The sequence below is a fragment of the Myripristis murdjan genome, chromosome 22, assembly GCF_902150065.1.
Source record: "Myripristis murdjan chromosome 22, fMyrMur1.1, whole genome shotgun sequence".
Lineage (NCBI taxonomy): Eukaryota > Metazoa > Chordata > Actinopteri > Holocentriformes > Holocentridae > Myripristis > Myripristis murdjan.
Genome location: NC_044001.1, coordinates 7,902,218 through 7,920,356, shown reverse-complemented (window position 1 = coordinate 7,920,356; position 18,139 = coordinate 7,902,218). Strand labels below are relative to the sequence as shown.

The 18,139-nt window shown below is 43.1% G+C and overlaps 1 protein-coding gene across 4 annotated transcripts in view; it reads left to right on the top strand.

Moving 5' to 3' along the window:
• The window catches only part of slc8a3 (solute carrier family 8 member 3), a 102,877-nt gene extending 86,649 nt beyond the window's left edge, over positions 1-16,228 (top strand). For 2 of the 4 annotated variants that reach the window (XM_030082141.1, XM_030082139.1), the window contains exons 4-8: positions 5,389-5,406; positions 7,527-7,651; positions 8,259-8,358; positions 10,749-11,021; positions 12,549-16,228. In XM_030082141.1, coding sequence (XP_029938001.1) covers positions 5,389-5,406; positions 7,527-7,651; positions 8,259-8,358; positions 10,749-11,021; positions 12,549-12,925 — 893 coding nt within the window. In that variant the 3' untranslated portion in view covers positions 12,926-16,228. The remainder of the gene's footprint in view (positions 1-5,388; positions 5,407-7,526; positions 7,652-8,258; positions 8,359-10,748; positions 11,022-12,548) is intronic. The other 2 variants (XM_030082142.1, XM_030082143.1) reach the window with 2 other exon arrangements.
• The last annotated feature ends 1,911 nt before the right edge of the window (positions 16,229-18,139 follow it).

Sequence of the window (18,139 nt, the reverse complement as noted above, 5' to 3'; positions counted from 1 at the left end):
AAAACATTTAAATTCAATGAAATTGTGTTTGAAAAACTTCCACCTCTTGTTTCCAATTTGGAAAGCTTTCGCTTCCTGCTTTGTGCCATGAATCAATCCAGCAGATTTCCTGTGATCCAAAACGCAATGCAAATACAAATTCAAATGCTGCCAGTCTTCTTTACAATGGGTCTTGTTTGTATAACGGCAATAATTTTTACGCAGTAATTAGTTCAGCAAGATAAAAACATGACTTTTCATGCGTAAAAAAAAAAAAAATCTTCATGAGGATCTGCTCTGCTGAAATCGAACAGCACTGATTCAGTCAACTTATCAGTCCAGTCAGTCTCAGAAAAGGAAGTATGCAGCGTTCACAGCCATGATCAGATTTCACATCCTGTGTACATGGATGCTACATGAGATGATGGAGCGTTCCTCAGCCCGCATATTGAAAGATAGCGAAGCAGCTAAAGCATCCATCTTTGTCATCTCTCCTCTCTCAGAAGCACACAGTGTGTGCTCGGTACAAATAGCAGCCTAGACCGGCAACGGTCGCTCGGCTGCAATCCTGAACCATCATTATTTCTGCCACCGCGCTTTGAGCTGCAGGAAACACACTGACATTGCACATTGTCTGCTGACTTCCTCCATGCGGCGTGGAGTGTGTTCACTCACAGCTCTGGTGTGTGTGTGTGTGTGTGTGTGTGTTTGAGTGTTGAGTGTGGGTGTGAATGTGTGTGCATCTCTTCATATAGTGCATGATCCTTTGTGTGTGTGTGTGTGCCTCTGTTTCGCTCTGTGTGAGTCTACATAATTGAGCGTGTCTGTGTGTCTATGAATATATGTATGTAAACGTCTGCCCATACATTAAATGTGCCAGTGTGTTTGCGTGGGTGTGAATAAATAGGTAGGTGTGTATGTGTGTGTGTGGGAGTGTGTGTGTCTTGTAGGGAACAATGACTCATCCTCAGTACAGTAGGTATGGCTCCATATTGGAGCGTCCTGATTGGACAGTTGTAGGACACAGTGGCGTGTCACATGTCCATCTCATGTTGCATCTCTCTGTTCTTCCATCCCTCCCTCCCATGTTGGCCACCATTCTTCCATCCTGTCTTCCATCTCTCCATCCCTGCTATCCTGCATACTAGATTTGTGGTATAGTTGATATCAATATTCACTATTATGGAAAAAAAAAACAGTCCTTCCTTTTAGAAATGTAGTACAAACATTAAAAAGTAAACTGAAATTTCCAAGAATTTAAACCTATAAGCTACATTAGAATAAAACACTGAGTTACAAGTGCTGACCTGTCGCCTTCAACACTGCAAAAACGCAAAATCTTACCAAGATTATTTGTCCTATTTCAAGTCAAAAATGTCTTATTCCTAGTCAAAATATCTCATTACACATAAAATGTGACATGATCACCTCATAAGTAAATTGTTTTTAGACAGTTTTCACTTGTTTCAAGTGAAAATTTACTTGAAACAAGTGAAAATTTGCTTGTTTCATTGGCAAAATTTGCCAGTGGAAAAAGTGAAAATTCACTCGAAATAAGTGAAAATTAGCTAGAAACAAGAAACAAATTTTGCCAGTGAAACAAGCAAATTTTCACTTGTTTCAAGCAAATTTTCACTTGAAACAAGAGACAACTGTCTAAAAACAAGTTACTTCTGAGGTGATCATGTCTTATTTTAAGTGTAATGAGATATTTTGACTAGGAATAAGACATTTTTGACTTGAAATAAGACAAATAATCTTGGTAAGATTTTGAGTTTTTGCAGTGAAGGAGGAAACAAAGCAGCCCAACCAAACTCTGACTTCACATTAGAGACACTGTATGAAATGTCCAGCTGTAACAGTAAATACAGTTGTATGATGATGTGCTCTCATTTTGATTTGCAGTCTGTAGTCATGACGGATACACTATAAACAGGCTAAGGCTTCATTAGAATAACCCATTTGCATTGGTTTTGTTTTCAAAAGTAGGTTATTGACTTCTTGTGACCTTCCTACTCCACATGCCATCTTTCCATCCCTCCATTCTTCAACCTCCATCTCTATCCCTCCCTTGCGGCCCTCCACCCTTCCATTCCTCCCATCCACCGCTCTCCATCCTTTCCCGCTCCTCTCTCTGTCACCTCTGCGCTCCTCCATCCCTCCGTTGTTGCGTCGTCATCGTCGCTCCGTGCCGCCGTCCAAAACGCACGGCGGCCGACGGCACGGGGCCCGGATCCGCCTCCAGCCACGACAACCAGAAAAAGCCATGATAAGTCAAATGATGATTCTCTCCTAATGAGCTGTGGAGAGAGAAGGCGTACATTAGCGGCGTATTGACGCGGTGACTCAGACCCCGGCTGTGAGCGAGAGCCAGGGAAGGACTCATTCTTTTGTAACGAGACAGATCTGATTAGGCCGAGCACGCAGGAGAACATGCTGATGATGATAATGGTTAAACACCAACACCACCACCCTCACCCCCCCCTCTTTCCCCCCTCACACACACACACACACACACACAGGCTCCCCCACCCCTCCAATTACATCCCTTTGCTTAATTTTCCCTATCACAATTGTATTTCCTGCGAAATGACAGCTTTCTGCAAGCGGCACCATGAGCCTTTGAAACGCTCTATTTGTGTGTGTGTACGTGTTTGTGAGTGTGTACATTTGCATCTGTGTGTGTGTGTATGTGCTTTTGTGCATCTGGATCTGTATATGTTTGCTTTTGGGGTGTGTATGAGATTATGCGTGCGTGGGTGCGTGTGAATGTGTCAGTGTGTGTGTGTGTGTGTGTTGCTGCTCCCTCGCTGGCCCATACTGAATGACATACTGTTATTACTGACTGGGTTATGGACAATCAGTCTCACTACAGCTGGGTTTTACATCGCAGTTGGCTTCGGATCAGCATGGCTCGGCTAGTACTAATGATAATGAAGCAAGTCGCCCACAGCAATTAATGCACTTAGCTGCTAATGATGATTAACCGAGGACTGTATTTGATTTAGGAAGTTGATAAGCTGCCTCCGAACACAAACAGGTTAATTAGTATCACGGCTCGGTGAAAGAGGTTTCGCAAGAGGCCGGTCCGTTCCATTGAAGGTTCCTTGACGGCTCCCTTTTGTCCTTCACCGCTCCCCAATCCCTTTACGAGTGCGAAAATTTCGTCCTTGTTTTTGAATGAAAGGGGAAATTATGATGAAGACGTGAAAGGCTAGAAGCTGTCACCGTGAATCTCCTGAGGCCTCGCGGCGCCGCCGTGTATTCTCTTCCTCTCTCTCTCTTTTTTTTTTTTCTCAGCCTCTCTCCCTCCTCATCCACTTATGCCGTACCCTGTCATCTAATTATCTGCCTCGCTGGATGACTTTTCGCACCTCTTTTTAGCCTTATTCATGTCATTTCAGTCAGGGTTTACACTCTACCCCGGGCCCATGGGCGTCTTGCACCTTTTCACCTGATCAGCTCTCTAATTACAACAAGTGGATAATGTCAAATAATCAGGCAGAATCAAATCAGAATGCTAAGAGAGGCGCCTGATGTTACAGAGCATCTCCACGAGGCTCATTACCATCATCAGACTATTTTATTTTACATTTTTGATGTGATGGCGGTAGCTGGAGGATTAAGCAGCCCGGTGATGGAAAGATTGTCAGTCCGGGTGCCAGATTTTAACGTTTGAGTGAGTGAGTAGCAACGCCACGTCCAACATCAAGCGTCACGGTGCGGCTTCAGTAGCAGCTTCCACCTGCTCCGGTGAAGCTGCTCAGCTGGCCGCCAGCTCGCCGCCGCTCCGCTGCTGGGCAGGTTCCAGGTGTGAGTGTATGAATGTTTAACCCTCCGTCCCACTGCAAACACTCCCACAGGTTGCTGCAGTAAATAAGAATGTGTTTATGTAAGGGTTTGAACATAATGAACTTCTGAAGGCCAGTATCAGTGCCAACTGAGGCTGCTGATAGCCAATATACTTTGAAGGTATTTTGTATATTTAAACCTGTGTTATGTAACTCAGAACCTAGTAGCAATCCTGAAATTGAACTAAATTAATGATATAAAGCTTGCACGGACCAGCCATGTAGTAGTTTTCTGCCCTTTTCTTTTTTTAAAGATTATTTTTGGGGTATTTCTGATTTATAGGAAGGACAGGGCAGAGAGAGCGGATAACATGCAGCAAAGTTGCAAGCCAGATTTGAACCCAGGCCGCTGCAGCTCGGCCTCAGTATTAGGTGGGACACGCTCTGCATGTTGAGCCCCAAGTGTTCATCTCTTATCTACTCCTGTAAAAAGACATTTTGTCAAAGCATGTGCCAGATCAATCGCTCTCTCCCCTCCCATTCCTAATCTGAAAAGTCTCTCTGTCAGACATGATAGGACCATGATAAGATACACAACATAACCTGGCTCAGTCAAAGACCCCTGGTATCCTGCAGGGTCTCTTTAGCAGTTGGTTTAGCTCAGCTGTTTGCCTGCAGTGACAGACCGTAACAAAGTCTGTCCTTGTCTGCCCCCCCCGGACTGCCTTCATATATACTTGTGGAGCGTGGGAAGAGAGCAGTGGATTTACTCTCCAACTTGTCGCTGCTCTCCATTCCATTTAGTGGTCAGATAAAATGTCATAGTTTATGTTTAAAGTTACCCATTTTCACGCCCCAGGAGGAAAAAGACAAAAGAAAGAAAAGAAAAAGTACAAAAACTTGCACAGATTCAGTCGTCTTTGGTGAATTTTATTATTTGCCGGGTGCAAACAGTTCTCAAACAGTATTTAGACAATGGGACCCTAAAACTCTTTATAAAAAGCCAGCCAGGGTAAGGCAGGTCTCATTGAAGGTCTTACAGTTAAAATGATATCCTCTCCTCCATCATATCTGCAATAGGTAACTTGCCAATATCCCATTATTATGAAAGGCCAGGATCCGGCAGATGGATCCATCGGTCTAACCCGAGTTCACACTGAACCTGCCAGGTTAAATAAGGGTTTATTGTATCATTATTACCTCCAAACTCAGTCAGCTGACAAGCGCTGGGAGCAATAAACTTTTGAATGAGTGTTATGCTCATAAGTCGAAAATGTCCTCCAAGAATTTTGTTGATTGCTATCGGACATGTCTTCCCTTAATAAACCTCGCTGCTGCCTTTGCACTCATAAAAAAAAAAAAAAAAAAAATACAAAATGCCATATTCTTTCTACTACCTCAGCCAATCGAATAATCAGCGCCATATGCAGTATATTATACCTCACAGTCAATACGCAGCCATTCTCTGAGGCCATCACATTTCTCTCCCTCTTATTAACCTGCTTTTGTCCTTATCTATGTTTCTCCCATTTCCACTGCTCATCGCTTTTTTTCTGTTTTCTCCATGCCCTCCTCCTCCTCCTCTTCCTCCTCTCTCTCTCTCTCCTCTCCTCCACAGCCCTGTTGTTAGCTGAAGGTAAGTCATCCTCTCCTCCTCTCAGCATCCCCACTCAAGTCACATTCCCTGTGTGTGCTGTGGTTTCCGACGCGGGCCTAAATCTCTGCATGGGGGTGCCGATCTGAAATCTGTTTAATCATTCAGATGATTAAGATTGTTTATGTCGTTTATTTTGGATCAGCACTCCTACGCGGAGAAGTTTGATGCGGGCCGCTGTGGCAGGGAAATAACTGCATGCCACCGGTGTTAGCCTCTTTGTCTTGTCACTGAGTTTTCCTAAACATGTTCAGTTTGCACTCTCTCCCACACTCAGTGATGGATTTGCACCCTAATCAGTGGATTAATTAATCATAAAGCCATAAATTATGTTCTCCTGTCAGGTGGAAGGCACAAACACTTGATAACCGTCAAGATAAAAACCCACAGTTCAGAAATTAGAAATTTAATTACCTTTGTGTGATTAATTCTGTTTTTTTTTTTCCATTCCTTGTCGAGGAAATAATGTCATGTAGTGGTGCAGCATAGTGCAAGGGAATGGTTGGATAATCAAATTTTAAACATGAGCAAAAGAAAATCCTGTCAGGACTTCAGGGTACACACTGACTTGTGCGTGTAATTGATTTAGCTTAAAATCGTGTGCATTTGCGGGGCCCGTGTGTGTGTGCGCGAGTTGCAGGCGCGCATATGCTTGTGTATTATGCATGTGCGTGCTCGTGTGTGCGCGCGCCTGCCGACACGCCCTCCTATCAAGGGGACTTGGCTGTGATCTTTAATGGCAGTGTTAATATTTAATAGTAAGCGTGTTGTCAGCAAAGAGCAGCAGGCTGGGACTCGGGGCGGGTATAAAAGATGACAAGGTCTCTGCACCAGGTGGCTCAGTGGGGGTGTCACACCGAGCGGGATGAGAGGCCTGCGGATGCACAGCCACTCACTCTTGATAAAGTTCGACAGCACAGAATTGATGTTATGGCACACTTTGTAGTTTGCACCGCACCCAGGCGCTCTGTGATACAAAGCATTGTGCCTCCTTTCTTTGCCAAGACGCAGGAAGTATCATGTTGACGGGTAGAGAGACAGATTCACACACACACAGGCACAGGAGGACCAGGCGATACAGTGATATTATATCAATATTGCACTTTGGATATATTATAACGTGATATAGAATGTGTTTTTTTCTGTTTTTTAAAGACTGGATTACAGTAAAGGGATGCAATTTTCCTGTTAGTTGCCTCTGCCTGCATGGATATCACATGCACATCACTAATGATTGGTTAGCAAAAACCTCCACTGTCTAAATTCCTTATGAAAGCACCAATAGTCATCACACAGACAGTATCATCACAGTATTAATAATGAGGTGTCCGCGATATTTGATTTTGTCCACATCGCCCAGGCCTAGATGAGGACTCGTTGTGAATTTGAAAGCAATAAAAATCAGGCCTTTTTAGTGTTTTTTTGAATAAGAATGGATAGTATTTATTCAATGACAAGATAACAAGTGAGGTGTCCAAGAAATGTCTTTGTCTAATTTTGTCTCACTTAAGAGCATACCATGTCTGAGCCCTTCAGTTTCCACCAAAGCTGGAAAGTCACTGAAAAGTCTAAGTGGGTGTGGAAACCCTTACAGATAAAAAGTGGAACATATGGGCACATGGGAAAGGGCCCAAAATTAAAACAAAAGCCCCTCAGGCTCATCTCGGAGGATTGTCACCGTGCCACAGCAGAGTGAAGTCGACGTGCACCCACAATTTGGCTCCGCTTTGTTTGTGTTTAGTCCAATGCCTGATGAAGCATGCAAGTTTATCTCATCTAAGTTTGTGCAACAAAGTTGAAACGCCACCAAGAAACGTGCCACAGTGAAGCAAGCATTGGCAGTACCACAGTAAATCATGTATTCTTTCACTCGAATAATGTTTGAGCATTTTATTGGCATTTTATTATCCACTGAATGAGTGCAACCTGTCCTCTAAGTAAAGAGTTACCATCATGAGGGCATAAATTCACACTGAACAAGAAGACAACCTTATGTGAAGTAGAAAATGACACGGGAATCAGCTGAATCTCCTCTTATTTTGATTGCCGTCTTACACCCTGTGCTGTTTTCCCTCTCCTCCCTTCTCGCCTTCTGCCTTCAGATGTGCCTGACAGGAAGCTGACATCAGACGAGGAAGAAGCCAAACGGATAGCGGAGATGGGCAAACCGGTGCTGGGGGAGCACTCCAAGCTGGAAGTCATTATTGAGGAATCGTACGAGTTCAAGGTAGGCGAGTTTCACCTTCAAACAGAAGTGGCACAGCATGAGACGCTTGATCACCGCGGTCTAAACGAGGGTTTCTCCCGCAATCAAACCCTGGAGAAGGCGCGTTGTGAAAACCTGCTGGCTGATGTTAAACACAGGATTTCAGTCGTTTTCCGTCAACTTCCAAGAATAGCTTTTTTTCCTCCACCATCAAACCGGCACAAAACAACATTTCACTTGCCATTCTCCCATGTGGAATTGCCTTTTATTTCAATTGGGAGCGTTGCTTTCACACAGTTTTAATGCTTTTTCGGAGACCTTCCCACCTCACGTTTCTGTGTGAAACAACTGTTTGTATACATCTTCTAACCTCCCCAGCAGAAAAGTATACCCACCATATTTGTTTCTGCTTTTATCATGCATCACACAGGGATAGGTTTGTATTGCCTGCAACTGGATGCCACTGCCATCATGTGGTGAAGTTTATGCATTTCTCTTCTTCCTCGGGTTGAAAGATGCTGTGCACAGATGCAGGCTGAGATCTCATATCCTGAATATTTCATGGATGGCTTTTTTTTGCCTTTTTTTTTTTTTTTTTTGGTGTGTGTGTGTGTGTGTGTGATAACAGAGCACAGTGGACAAGCTGATCAAGAAGACAAACCTGGCATTGGTGGTGGGCACAAACTCGTGGAGAGACCAGTTCATGGAGGCCATTACAGTCAGTGCAGGTACTGTAAAAAAACACCCAATTCCAAACACAGAGCTTTTACAAAACTGGTAATTGAACTTTTTTTAATCTGCTCAATCATTACTTTCAACTACACTTTATTAGAAGACGTTTTTTTTTTTTTTTTTTGGTAATGTGAACACGCAAGACATTCGTTTTTGCTGTGTAACTGGGCAGCACTTTCAGCAATCGGTGAAATATCTGTTAAAATATTTCCTTGCATTAACACATCTCTGTTTGAAGCAACTTTTTAGACGTCATTGTCCATCAGAGTTGCCGTATGCACCACCGGCTTTACTTATTTACAGAATCTCATTGTTCTTTTATGCTGATTAATCATGCAGTGTGTCCGTTGTTAAGTTCGCCTGTTGCATAAGACATGGTTTGACAATATATTGGAAATTGTAAGTCATTCAGTCAATATGATGGCAGTTCCTCTCTGAGCACATCTATATAAAAGTCTGTAAAACCTACGAAGACATTCTGCTTTTTCTCTTTGCACATTTTATTCATTAATTCAATTGTTGAATAAGTTTTTTTTTTTTTTTAAAGAAATCCATTCTTATTTAAATTAGTAAATTCATTCTCATTTAAAGTGAATAATGTATCCTCGATTTTTCCCTACCATCAAATAGGTGCAGCGGGTCACCTTGCCTTAAAGAGATGCTAACCCACCTAAAAGGATCTCATTATCATGGGTTTCCATGGAGAATGTTAATGTTAATATGATGGTCCAAATTCTTGTTCAGAGGCATTTTGCACCCTGACAAAAACATTTCCCAAGGCAAACACTGAATACTTATCAGTGTGAAACTAAGATTGTCAAATTTAAGCACTGAAAATGAACACAAAATATTGGCTTTTGGTGACTTTGGTCCAAAAATGTTGCTGCTGGTATCGATCTTCAGAGCCTCGTATTGATTGGACCCTCCTGGAAACAAAGTTCTGGAGGCTCTGATATAATCTCATGTGCACTCAACAGAGGGCATATTATCCATCTTATTCTGAGTCAATCGGCAGCGACATCAGATCTCCCTGCAGCCTGCGGTGCCGCTGCCGCAGTCACAGGCGCCATGTCGCAGGCTGCACGAGGGCCTCGGTTCCGCACTTTGGTGCTGAAATATTTAACCCAGTGGCGTTCTTTATTTTTTCATGATCCACCCCTCGCTGAAAAATGCATGCACATCACATGGCCTGACACTTTGAATCAGCAGTGTCCTGCCCGTCTGCTGAAGCTTCCTGCAGGGACACCCTGCACCTCCATCCGAGGAGGATGACCATTTTCATCCGAGCTGTCAGCTGGCACCTTTATTCGGTTCTTCCAACGAGTGTGGTTTGGTGTTTTGCTCGAGAGCACTTTGACGGGACAAATGGCTGCTGCGGTGGCTGAGTCTGTGACCTTTAGGTTATGGGCAATCTCTGTGTGGCCACTAGGTCACCCTGCCAACCAGTCACACCAAATAGACCAAATTGCACCACGCCACGCTGCACTGCTCACAACGTGAGAACTCTGCCGGAAGGCCGGAATAAGCTTGTTTACCCACAAACTGAGCCAAAAGCCTAGAGCCTACACTAACCTAAAAGTGAGCGTTGTTTACCCACAAAGAGAGGTAATAGAGAGTAGTTTGTGAAAACAGGCAATGGAACCTGCATTATTAAATCACCTAAAATATTAAAGCCCAAAGTGTAAGCTAACCTATAAAGCAAAGTTTTTCACCCACAAGCTGAAGTTATTTACCTGCAAACTTCTGCTCCATCTACGGAGTGACTGACTGACAAAACGGTGTCATCTTTTAAACACACTCACCGGCTGTTCTTTAATTAAAAATGAGTCATGTTATGCCCTGTGGCCTCCGCAGTTATCCTAGTTATGTATTTGCAAGTCACACATTCAAACTTGAGTATACATAACAACAACCTCCAGCTGAGGTATAATCGTGTCTCATGCTGAAAAATAAGCCAGTGTGCCATTTTAAGTGAATGTTGTTCTCTGCCTCCCCCTCTCTGTCATCCCTTATCTCCTTTATTCATCCTCTATCTCTTGAACGTTTTCCCAACCTTCTTTCGCTGTTTACCCTCTCTGCTCTTTCATCCACTCTCTCCGCTTTGCGCTTCACCATTTATTTCTTTTTTCTGGGCCTGTCACACTCGCTCCCTTGCCTCCTCGTCCCCTGTCTCTCTGTCTCTGTCACTCTCTGTCCGTACCTCTGCACCTCCCCTCGCTCCCCCCTCTGTCTCGCTGCCTCACTTTTCCTCCCCCTCTCCTTAATATCTCGCTTCATCCTTTCTGCTGCACTGCCCTCTCTTGTCATCCCATTACTCTCCTGTCCGTTTGACCCTTCACCCCCGGCTCCTCTGCCGTCCCCCCCGCTCGGCCCCACTTCCCGCCAGGAGATGAGGACGAAGAGGACACGGGGGAGGAACGGCTGCCGTCCTGCTTCGACTACGTCATGCACTTCCTCACCGTCTTCTGGAAGGTTTTGTTCGCCTGCGTTCCCCCTACAGACTACCTGAACGGCTGGGCCTGCTTCATCGTCTCCATCATCATCATCGGCCTGCTCACGGCTGTCATCGGCGACCTGGCGTCCCACTTTGGCTGCACCATCGGTCTTAAGGACTCGGTCACCGCTGTGGTTTTTGTGGCACTCGGCACATCTGTCCCTGGTAAGTGCAACAGTAATAGACGGTCTACTTTTAAAGAACGATGCTTCATTTTTAACACGTACGTGTTTGGAGCAGCATCGCCGTTGTCATGTGAAACCCTCCTAACTCCGATTTTGGAGATTTTAATTTTTTTTCTGCTTCACTGGAAGGATTACATGATCCTGTGTGGGCTGAGAAAAATCTCCAGCCTCTTGGGTTTATTAAAGCCTCTCAACACATTAAATGTCAAAAATGCATTGTCATCAGGCTAAAAACATGTCTTTTTTTCTTAGTTCTTGAAAAGTTGAAAAACGTTTTTCCCAGACAGCAACAATGCTGTATCCTAATGACATCACATGTGTAACATTAACCAGTATTTATCACATTATAATAACCATAAACAAACAATATTGTTGCTAAGAAGACTGTCAGCTTCCAGTGGCCTCTATGCTATACCATTCTACCATTCTGTTATTGTTTGCAACCAGGTCAGATTTCACAGGAAAGCTTATTAATTGCTTTAGGGCACAGAACAGGATGAGACTGCTGGTGCAGCAGCAGAAAAGGGCCTGAAGCTTTCAGAGTTTCTGATCATGGAGCTCTCACTGGCGAGGGGTGGGGGGGTCGGGGTGCATCATGAAGCAGCTCGATAGTAGAACTGAAATCTTGAAGAGGCCATGCACTGTGAAAACTAACACCACATCAACTTATCAACAGAGAAACACAGTTTTATTTTATGGGATGGCTGGAGTCAGGGTTGTTCAGAGATTTTGTTGTTTGTATTTTTACGTACAGTAGTGCAGCAAGATGTCACCATTAAATACACGGTTTTCCCAGAAGCACAAGTAATGGGACTTTAATTTAAAAAAAACAAAACAAAAAAAAAACACTTGCACTAACAATGCCACTGCAGCGAGACAGAGGCTCCAAGTCGTCTTGACCATGGCCCAAATCGTTTACAGTAATTAAACCAGGCTATCACCGTTAATTTGACAGTGATATATGGATGTTTAAAAAATGCTCCACATTGCATCTCTAAGATGTGTTGAAAATTATGCATCAGGAGGCTTTTACACCTGCCCTGTTTAGTCTGACTGAGTTGAACTCCCGTTTGGACAGGTCTGAAAGCAGCCGTCGTACTTGGTTGCAGACCAAAACAGCCCGACCTCGTCTCTGTTGAGGAAGTGGGTTTTTGGCACAGATACAAACAAACTCTGGAGTGGTTCGTTTGTGGTGCGAATGTGAACCGACTGACATTCGACCCAACTATAGGAAGCTGCATTTTGTTGAGAAAGAGCAATGAAAAACTGCATTTATCCCCCTGTAATTCGTACTGGAGCGATTCACCCTATGTGGGGGCGGGTAGATGGATAGCTTGCATTAGGTGTAGGTGGGGAAATGTGTTTTTTATATTTTGGGTGAACTGTTCTTTAAACATCACAAATGACACATAACAGCTATCTCCTACTCTCCTACTCCTACTGGTACTCATTTTCAATCATTTCAGCCCAATGAAATAATAATGAAACGCCGCTTCTCTCTCCACAGACACCTTTGCCAGTAAGGTAGCGGCGGTCCAGGACACCTACGCGGACGCCTCCATCGGGAACGTGACCGGCAGCAATGCGGTCAACGTCTTCCTGGGCATCGGCGTGGCCTGGTCCGTGGCGGCCATCTACTGGCACATGAAGGGAAAGCCGTTCATGGTGGAGGCCGGCTCGCTGGCCTTCTCCGTCACCCTCTTCACCATCTTCGCCTTCCTGGCCATCTCGGTGCTGCTTTACCGGCGCCGGGCCCACATCGGAGGAGAACTGGGCGGGCCCCGGGGACACAGACTGGCCACGTCAGCCTTCTTTTTCAGCCTCTGGTTCCTTTACATCCTGTTCTCCAGTCTGGAGGCCTACTGTCATATAGAGGGCTTCTAGACCCTCGCCGGGAGGAACGAACTTCAGCTCGAGAAAAAAAAATCAAAAGAATAATACAGGGGTTCAAAGTACAACTTCAGAGGTCAAAGAGCGAATTCTCACTGTGGAATTTGGGTCGGTTTTGTACGGTATGGAAAGACAGGAGAGGTAACCCTGGGGTTTTCCAAATAGCCCCCGTCCTGCACCTCCCACCCTCTCTCTTTGTCTCTCTCTCTCTCTCTTTCTCTCTCTCTCTCTCTCTCTCTCTCTCAACCCCTTCTGTAAGGATGCTTGGAGGTGTGTGTCCTGCCCCTGCTCCTGACAGGCCCGTACGCCCCGGCTAGGAGGGCCATCCTGAGCCCGCGCTGAGTGTGCTTACAGTTGGGATTGGGTTACCACCGAGCCAAGAGGGTCCCGAGGGTGGTCCTGCATTCCACTGGAGGAGACTGCAGTCTTATATCCGGAGAGAGTTGAGTTAATCAGAGGTCTATATTTTTCTCAACATCTGATGAGAACGACTTTTTTTAAAAACGAAGTATTTTGGGGATAAAAATGCAAAAAAAACAAAACAAAACAAAAAAAAAAAAGTTATAAAAAAGAGGAATCAAAGAACTATTTTCTGATCTACGTTAAAGGAATAACAAAACAGATTATATCGTAAAGCGGAAATTATGTTGTCGAGTGACAGTGGGACGGACTCATAGTATTTATTTTTATTTGCATAGTTTCCTAAGGAGCGCTGCAAGAGTTCTCAGAAATCACACGAGCAAAAGAGGAAGAGCGACAGTGACAACTTATGTACTGGCAGACAAATCACCAATCCAACAGGCGAGGGGGGAAGAGGTCGAGGACACAGTGAACATGGTCAAACTGCCCTGAACATTACTTCCGTACTATATACGTATCTATATATAATATATTTCCATATTTTCTGTATATTTTGAATATTTGTTTAAATGTGGTCACCTTCTGCTCTAACAACAGAGGATCGCTGTGGCTAAAGGGGCGCGCAGGGAGGGCAGGGGCTCATATACCGGAACGATGTCTTCACATTTCTAAGAGTTATGTATCTTGCCTAGGTAAAAGTATGACATTGTATTTTATTTACTGATATTTGGTCTCACTCGAGTTTTCACCTTTTGAATCAGAAATCCAAAAAAAAAAAAAAAAAAAAAAAAAAAAAATGTGTTGCTGCAGAGATAAATTCAGAGGTATTTTTGTACTGTTCCTTCCATGCACTTTGCTGTATAGTTCTATTTATGGAGACTTCTACTTGTACATGTGCAAAAGGCCAATATGAAAAGGTATCACTATGGACTGAACAGAGTGCCTGTAGAGAGGGAAGCGTCTGCTGCAGCTGCACACACTAACAAGCTCTCGGCTCCGTTCAGCAAATTGGATGCAGCAAGACTGAACAACTGAAGGGTTTCATTCTAAAATGGTACACAACCTTTGTAAGGGGAGGAAAAAGTTAAAAAAAAAAACAAAAAAAAAAACACGCACACACACACACATCCACGCCTGAATTTCATTACATGATATTTCAGAAAATCAGGATGACTCCGTCTTCAGATATGTTGGTATTTTGTAGGCAGTGTTTTTTTTTTTTTTTAATGACTCACGACTGACACGGTTTAACATAACAACTCTTGCATTCATGCTGTCAGTCGTTATGTAAGAGTAGCTGTCAGAAATAGTTGTTATCTCTCCTTCTCTTTTATTTATTTATTTATTTATTATTATTATTTTTTTTTTAGAATGAAACTTTTCAGCTGGACGAGTGAGGACCCCGGCGTCAAAGCGTGGGTGTCAGTCAGAGCAGCAGGTAGCTCCAGTTTTGCAGTTGAACGTAGCGTGATATTTGAATGCTGTCGAAATACATGACTGGTGCTTTGTTTTTAAACCGAGAGAAAAAAACAAACAAAAAAAACAACAAAACAACAACAGACATTTGAAATTCCCAAAAGCAGACAAATATGTTTATTACTTCATTTGCATAAAACGTATGTTACTATATTACCAGTTTAAAAATTCTTGGCTAATTTAAAAATCACCCAAGAGATTACCAAAGAGGTGGGATGCAACATCTTTCAGAAAAAAAATCCATTAAACAAAACAAATAATAAAAAAAAACAATAATAAAAAAAGGTGACCGAAAGTGGCAGTGACACTGTATTTCCACAAGGGGGATGTCAATCTCCAGTCCCTGTGGTTGTCTGTTCTTCTTGCTCCTCTTCTTCTATTTCTCTATTTACCACTCCTCCTCAGAGAGAGTACTCTTCCTTTGCGGCGAGCAGTGTTGTAAATATGTCTCGTGGCTGAAAATGGATGGTATCTTCCAGGCCCTGGACCACACCTGCTCTCCTCTTTCTCTCTCCCTCTCTCCTCCTCTCTCTCTCTCTCTTTCTCTTTCTCTCTCTTACATACACACATTCAGCGTAGAGCGATGGGTCCATTGCACAAGAGGGGAGGACATTATTAGGCTAACTGGCCCCGTTCAGAGGCAACACAAAACTCACATGATGTACATAATTTCAGTGTATGTTTACATAGACACAGTATAGGTGTGCCGGGCAACAAGCATGTCAACACAAGTCTCCCACAGCTCATCTCGCAGGGTTTCTGCAGCCGCTTCATCTGAGCCAGAGTCAGCGGAAGTTACAGTGAACATTATCATGATTTTCTTTTCACGTTTTTTCATTTTCACTTTTTGTTCTCTTGGTCACTGAGGTCCACTTACCCAGCCCCCTCCTCCAAACCCGACAACAAGAAATTATTTGAGTGTTTTGGTGGGGAAAAAAAAAACAGAATACAGAATACATCGAGACAGGGAAGTGCCGGTGTTTCTTGATTTTCTCTTTTGCCGTTTGTGGCTCATTGTATTGTTTATTTGGTTGTATTTCATGAAGTTGTTGATTTGAGATGATCATCGGCTGACGTGTTTCTGTGCTGTACATGTCGGCCTCCATGTGGGCATGCCTCTGAGTTGGTTCTATCATTTGTCTTAAATTTCATGTCTTAAAAAGCTGTAAAAAAGAAAAAAAAAAAATATTTCATACACAACACCTCAAGGCACCAGTTTTTTGTTTTTTCTATTTCAGTGTGCAGGATGGATATGAAATGTGTACTGGCAAAAATTCAAATCACAGTAATTGGGCTTGTGGTTGATGTCGTTGTGAGACACTGAGGAAGGTTTCATTGCTGAGATGAATGCTTTTCTTTTAACTTCTGTTGTATAACAGGAAGGGGACACATTTTAATGGATTGGGTACGTTTTCCTGACCCACAGTGAGATGTCAAAATAAAAAAGAGAAAATTTCCAAAGCGGATGTTGTTTTGATACCACTCCCTGTTTGTTCTTTTACAGAGGAATAAAGGCAGCCCTGAGCTAAGACTGGTTTCACCGGCTTAGCTTAAGCCTGTAGACCAAGTGTGAATTCTTAAAAAAAAAGTATTAAAAAAAGTAGTCTATCTTGGGACGGCACATATTTGTGTTACATTTTGACACATCGTATGTTAATGCCAACATGTAGCCTTACATCACCAAAATATCTTGAATTTTTCAGGAATGAGTAAAAAAAATAAGTCTCGATTTTACATTTGGACTTCATTCACGGGGGTTTTGAAAGGGGTTTATAAAAATCCTGGCTTGCTGAATTCCCCCAGCTCATGGAGGATTATGTAAACCTTCAACTGGACTTAAAACATGAAAATCACCTTAAGTCGAGTCAAGAAGCTTTCCCGTAACAACAGTGATATACAGTGCAGTGTCACTATGTGTAGCTGTTAACATAAGTTGTGTTGAAAAATAACAAAATTACCGGTTGTCCCAAACTGGACACTTATTGGACACATATTGAAAAATCGTTCAAGGGTATAGGATTCTTTGATTTTCTTGTTTTAAAGCTTTTTGCTAGCATTTGTCTTCCTGATGAATGGACAGTGAAGCTACATTTCATCCAAGTCAAGCAAAGAGATCACTAAAAAAAAAAAAACTCTTGATCTCTCCCTAAAAACATATTTTCAGGTTTAATGCAGTGCTCTGCCTAGAATCTCATATATATATCAGTCATTTCTATGTATGTTGAACTTATCACCATATTACACTTCACTGCATATCTGGAACAATGTTTTTAAAAACCCTCCAGGTCCTGCGTGTCACATCACATTTTGCCTGTTGTGGATGGTTTTGTGTGTCATCCTGATGCCGTTTAAGTCGCCAAAAGCAGGATGCAGACAAGCTGTTTTGTTTACATTTTGCACACCAATTGCCAAATCCCAATTTACATTTGACATTCACCAAACCAGCACAGAGGCAGCGACACTGTAAGCTATGGAAAAAGGCCTTCAGATGAAAGGCCTTTGTTAATAATTACCATTTACTCAAGCATTTTCAATCAGTGGCACGTGGAAAGAAGAAAAGCAAAGTTAGTTATGCTCCTCTCCCTGTTTCTCTCATTTTAGTACACTTTCTTTTTCTTTCTCTCATGCACTAGACCACGAAAAGTCTTGTTTTTTGGTGCCTGATGAAGAGTGAGGTAGACTTTGTCAAGCAAATCCACATCGTGTCAGTGTCTCATAATTGTCGCCTGATGTTGAAGTTTCCCATGTAACCATCACAAGTCCACGTTAAAACTGTGGAAGCCAAGCCAAGTTCATGCGTCACAACATCCCCACGCCATCTGTCCCTGTCTTCCTGACATGTCTGTACCCCTGCACTGACATGCACACGCTTGGAGATGTGGTTTGACATCCTGTGTGAACACTACACGTGTGAAGACGGCTGAACCGGACTGAAGTGACACGTGGAGTCTCGGCTGATCTGTCACTCGTGCTCCTCTGTCCGTGGCTCCTGCTCATTGATCGTTTCGAATCACACCGACTCAAACATGTGAAAACACTGTATTGCATCTCCACTGTATTTATGTCTACCTTTACTGGTCAAAACTGTTCTCGAAATCTATATTCCTGATGTCTTACAACAGTACATTTTTTTTTATTTGTTTGTTTGTTTGTTTGTTTTGTTTAGTTTCATGAACAGGCTGGAATTCAGTCAGGTCAAAGAAAATTGCCCAAGAAGATGAAGAGAATTAAAAAAAAAAAAAAAAAAAAAAAAGATCTGGTTTAGTTTTGTGTTGCTGTTATTTGGTTCACTCACAGAGAAGAAGCTTTTATGGAGAGGCTATTGATTGAATTCCAGCCCACATAAAGAACACACACACACATACACACACA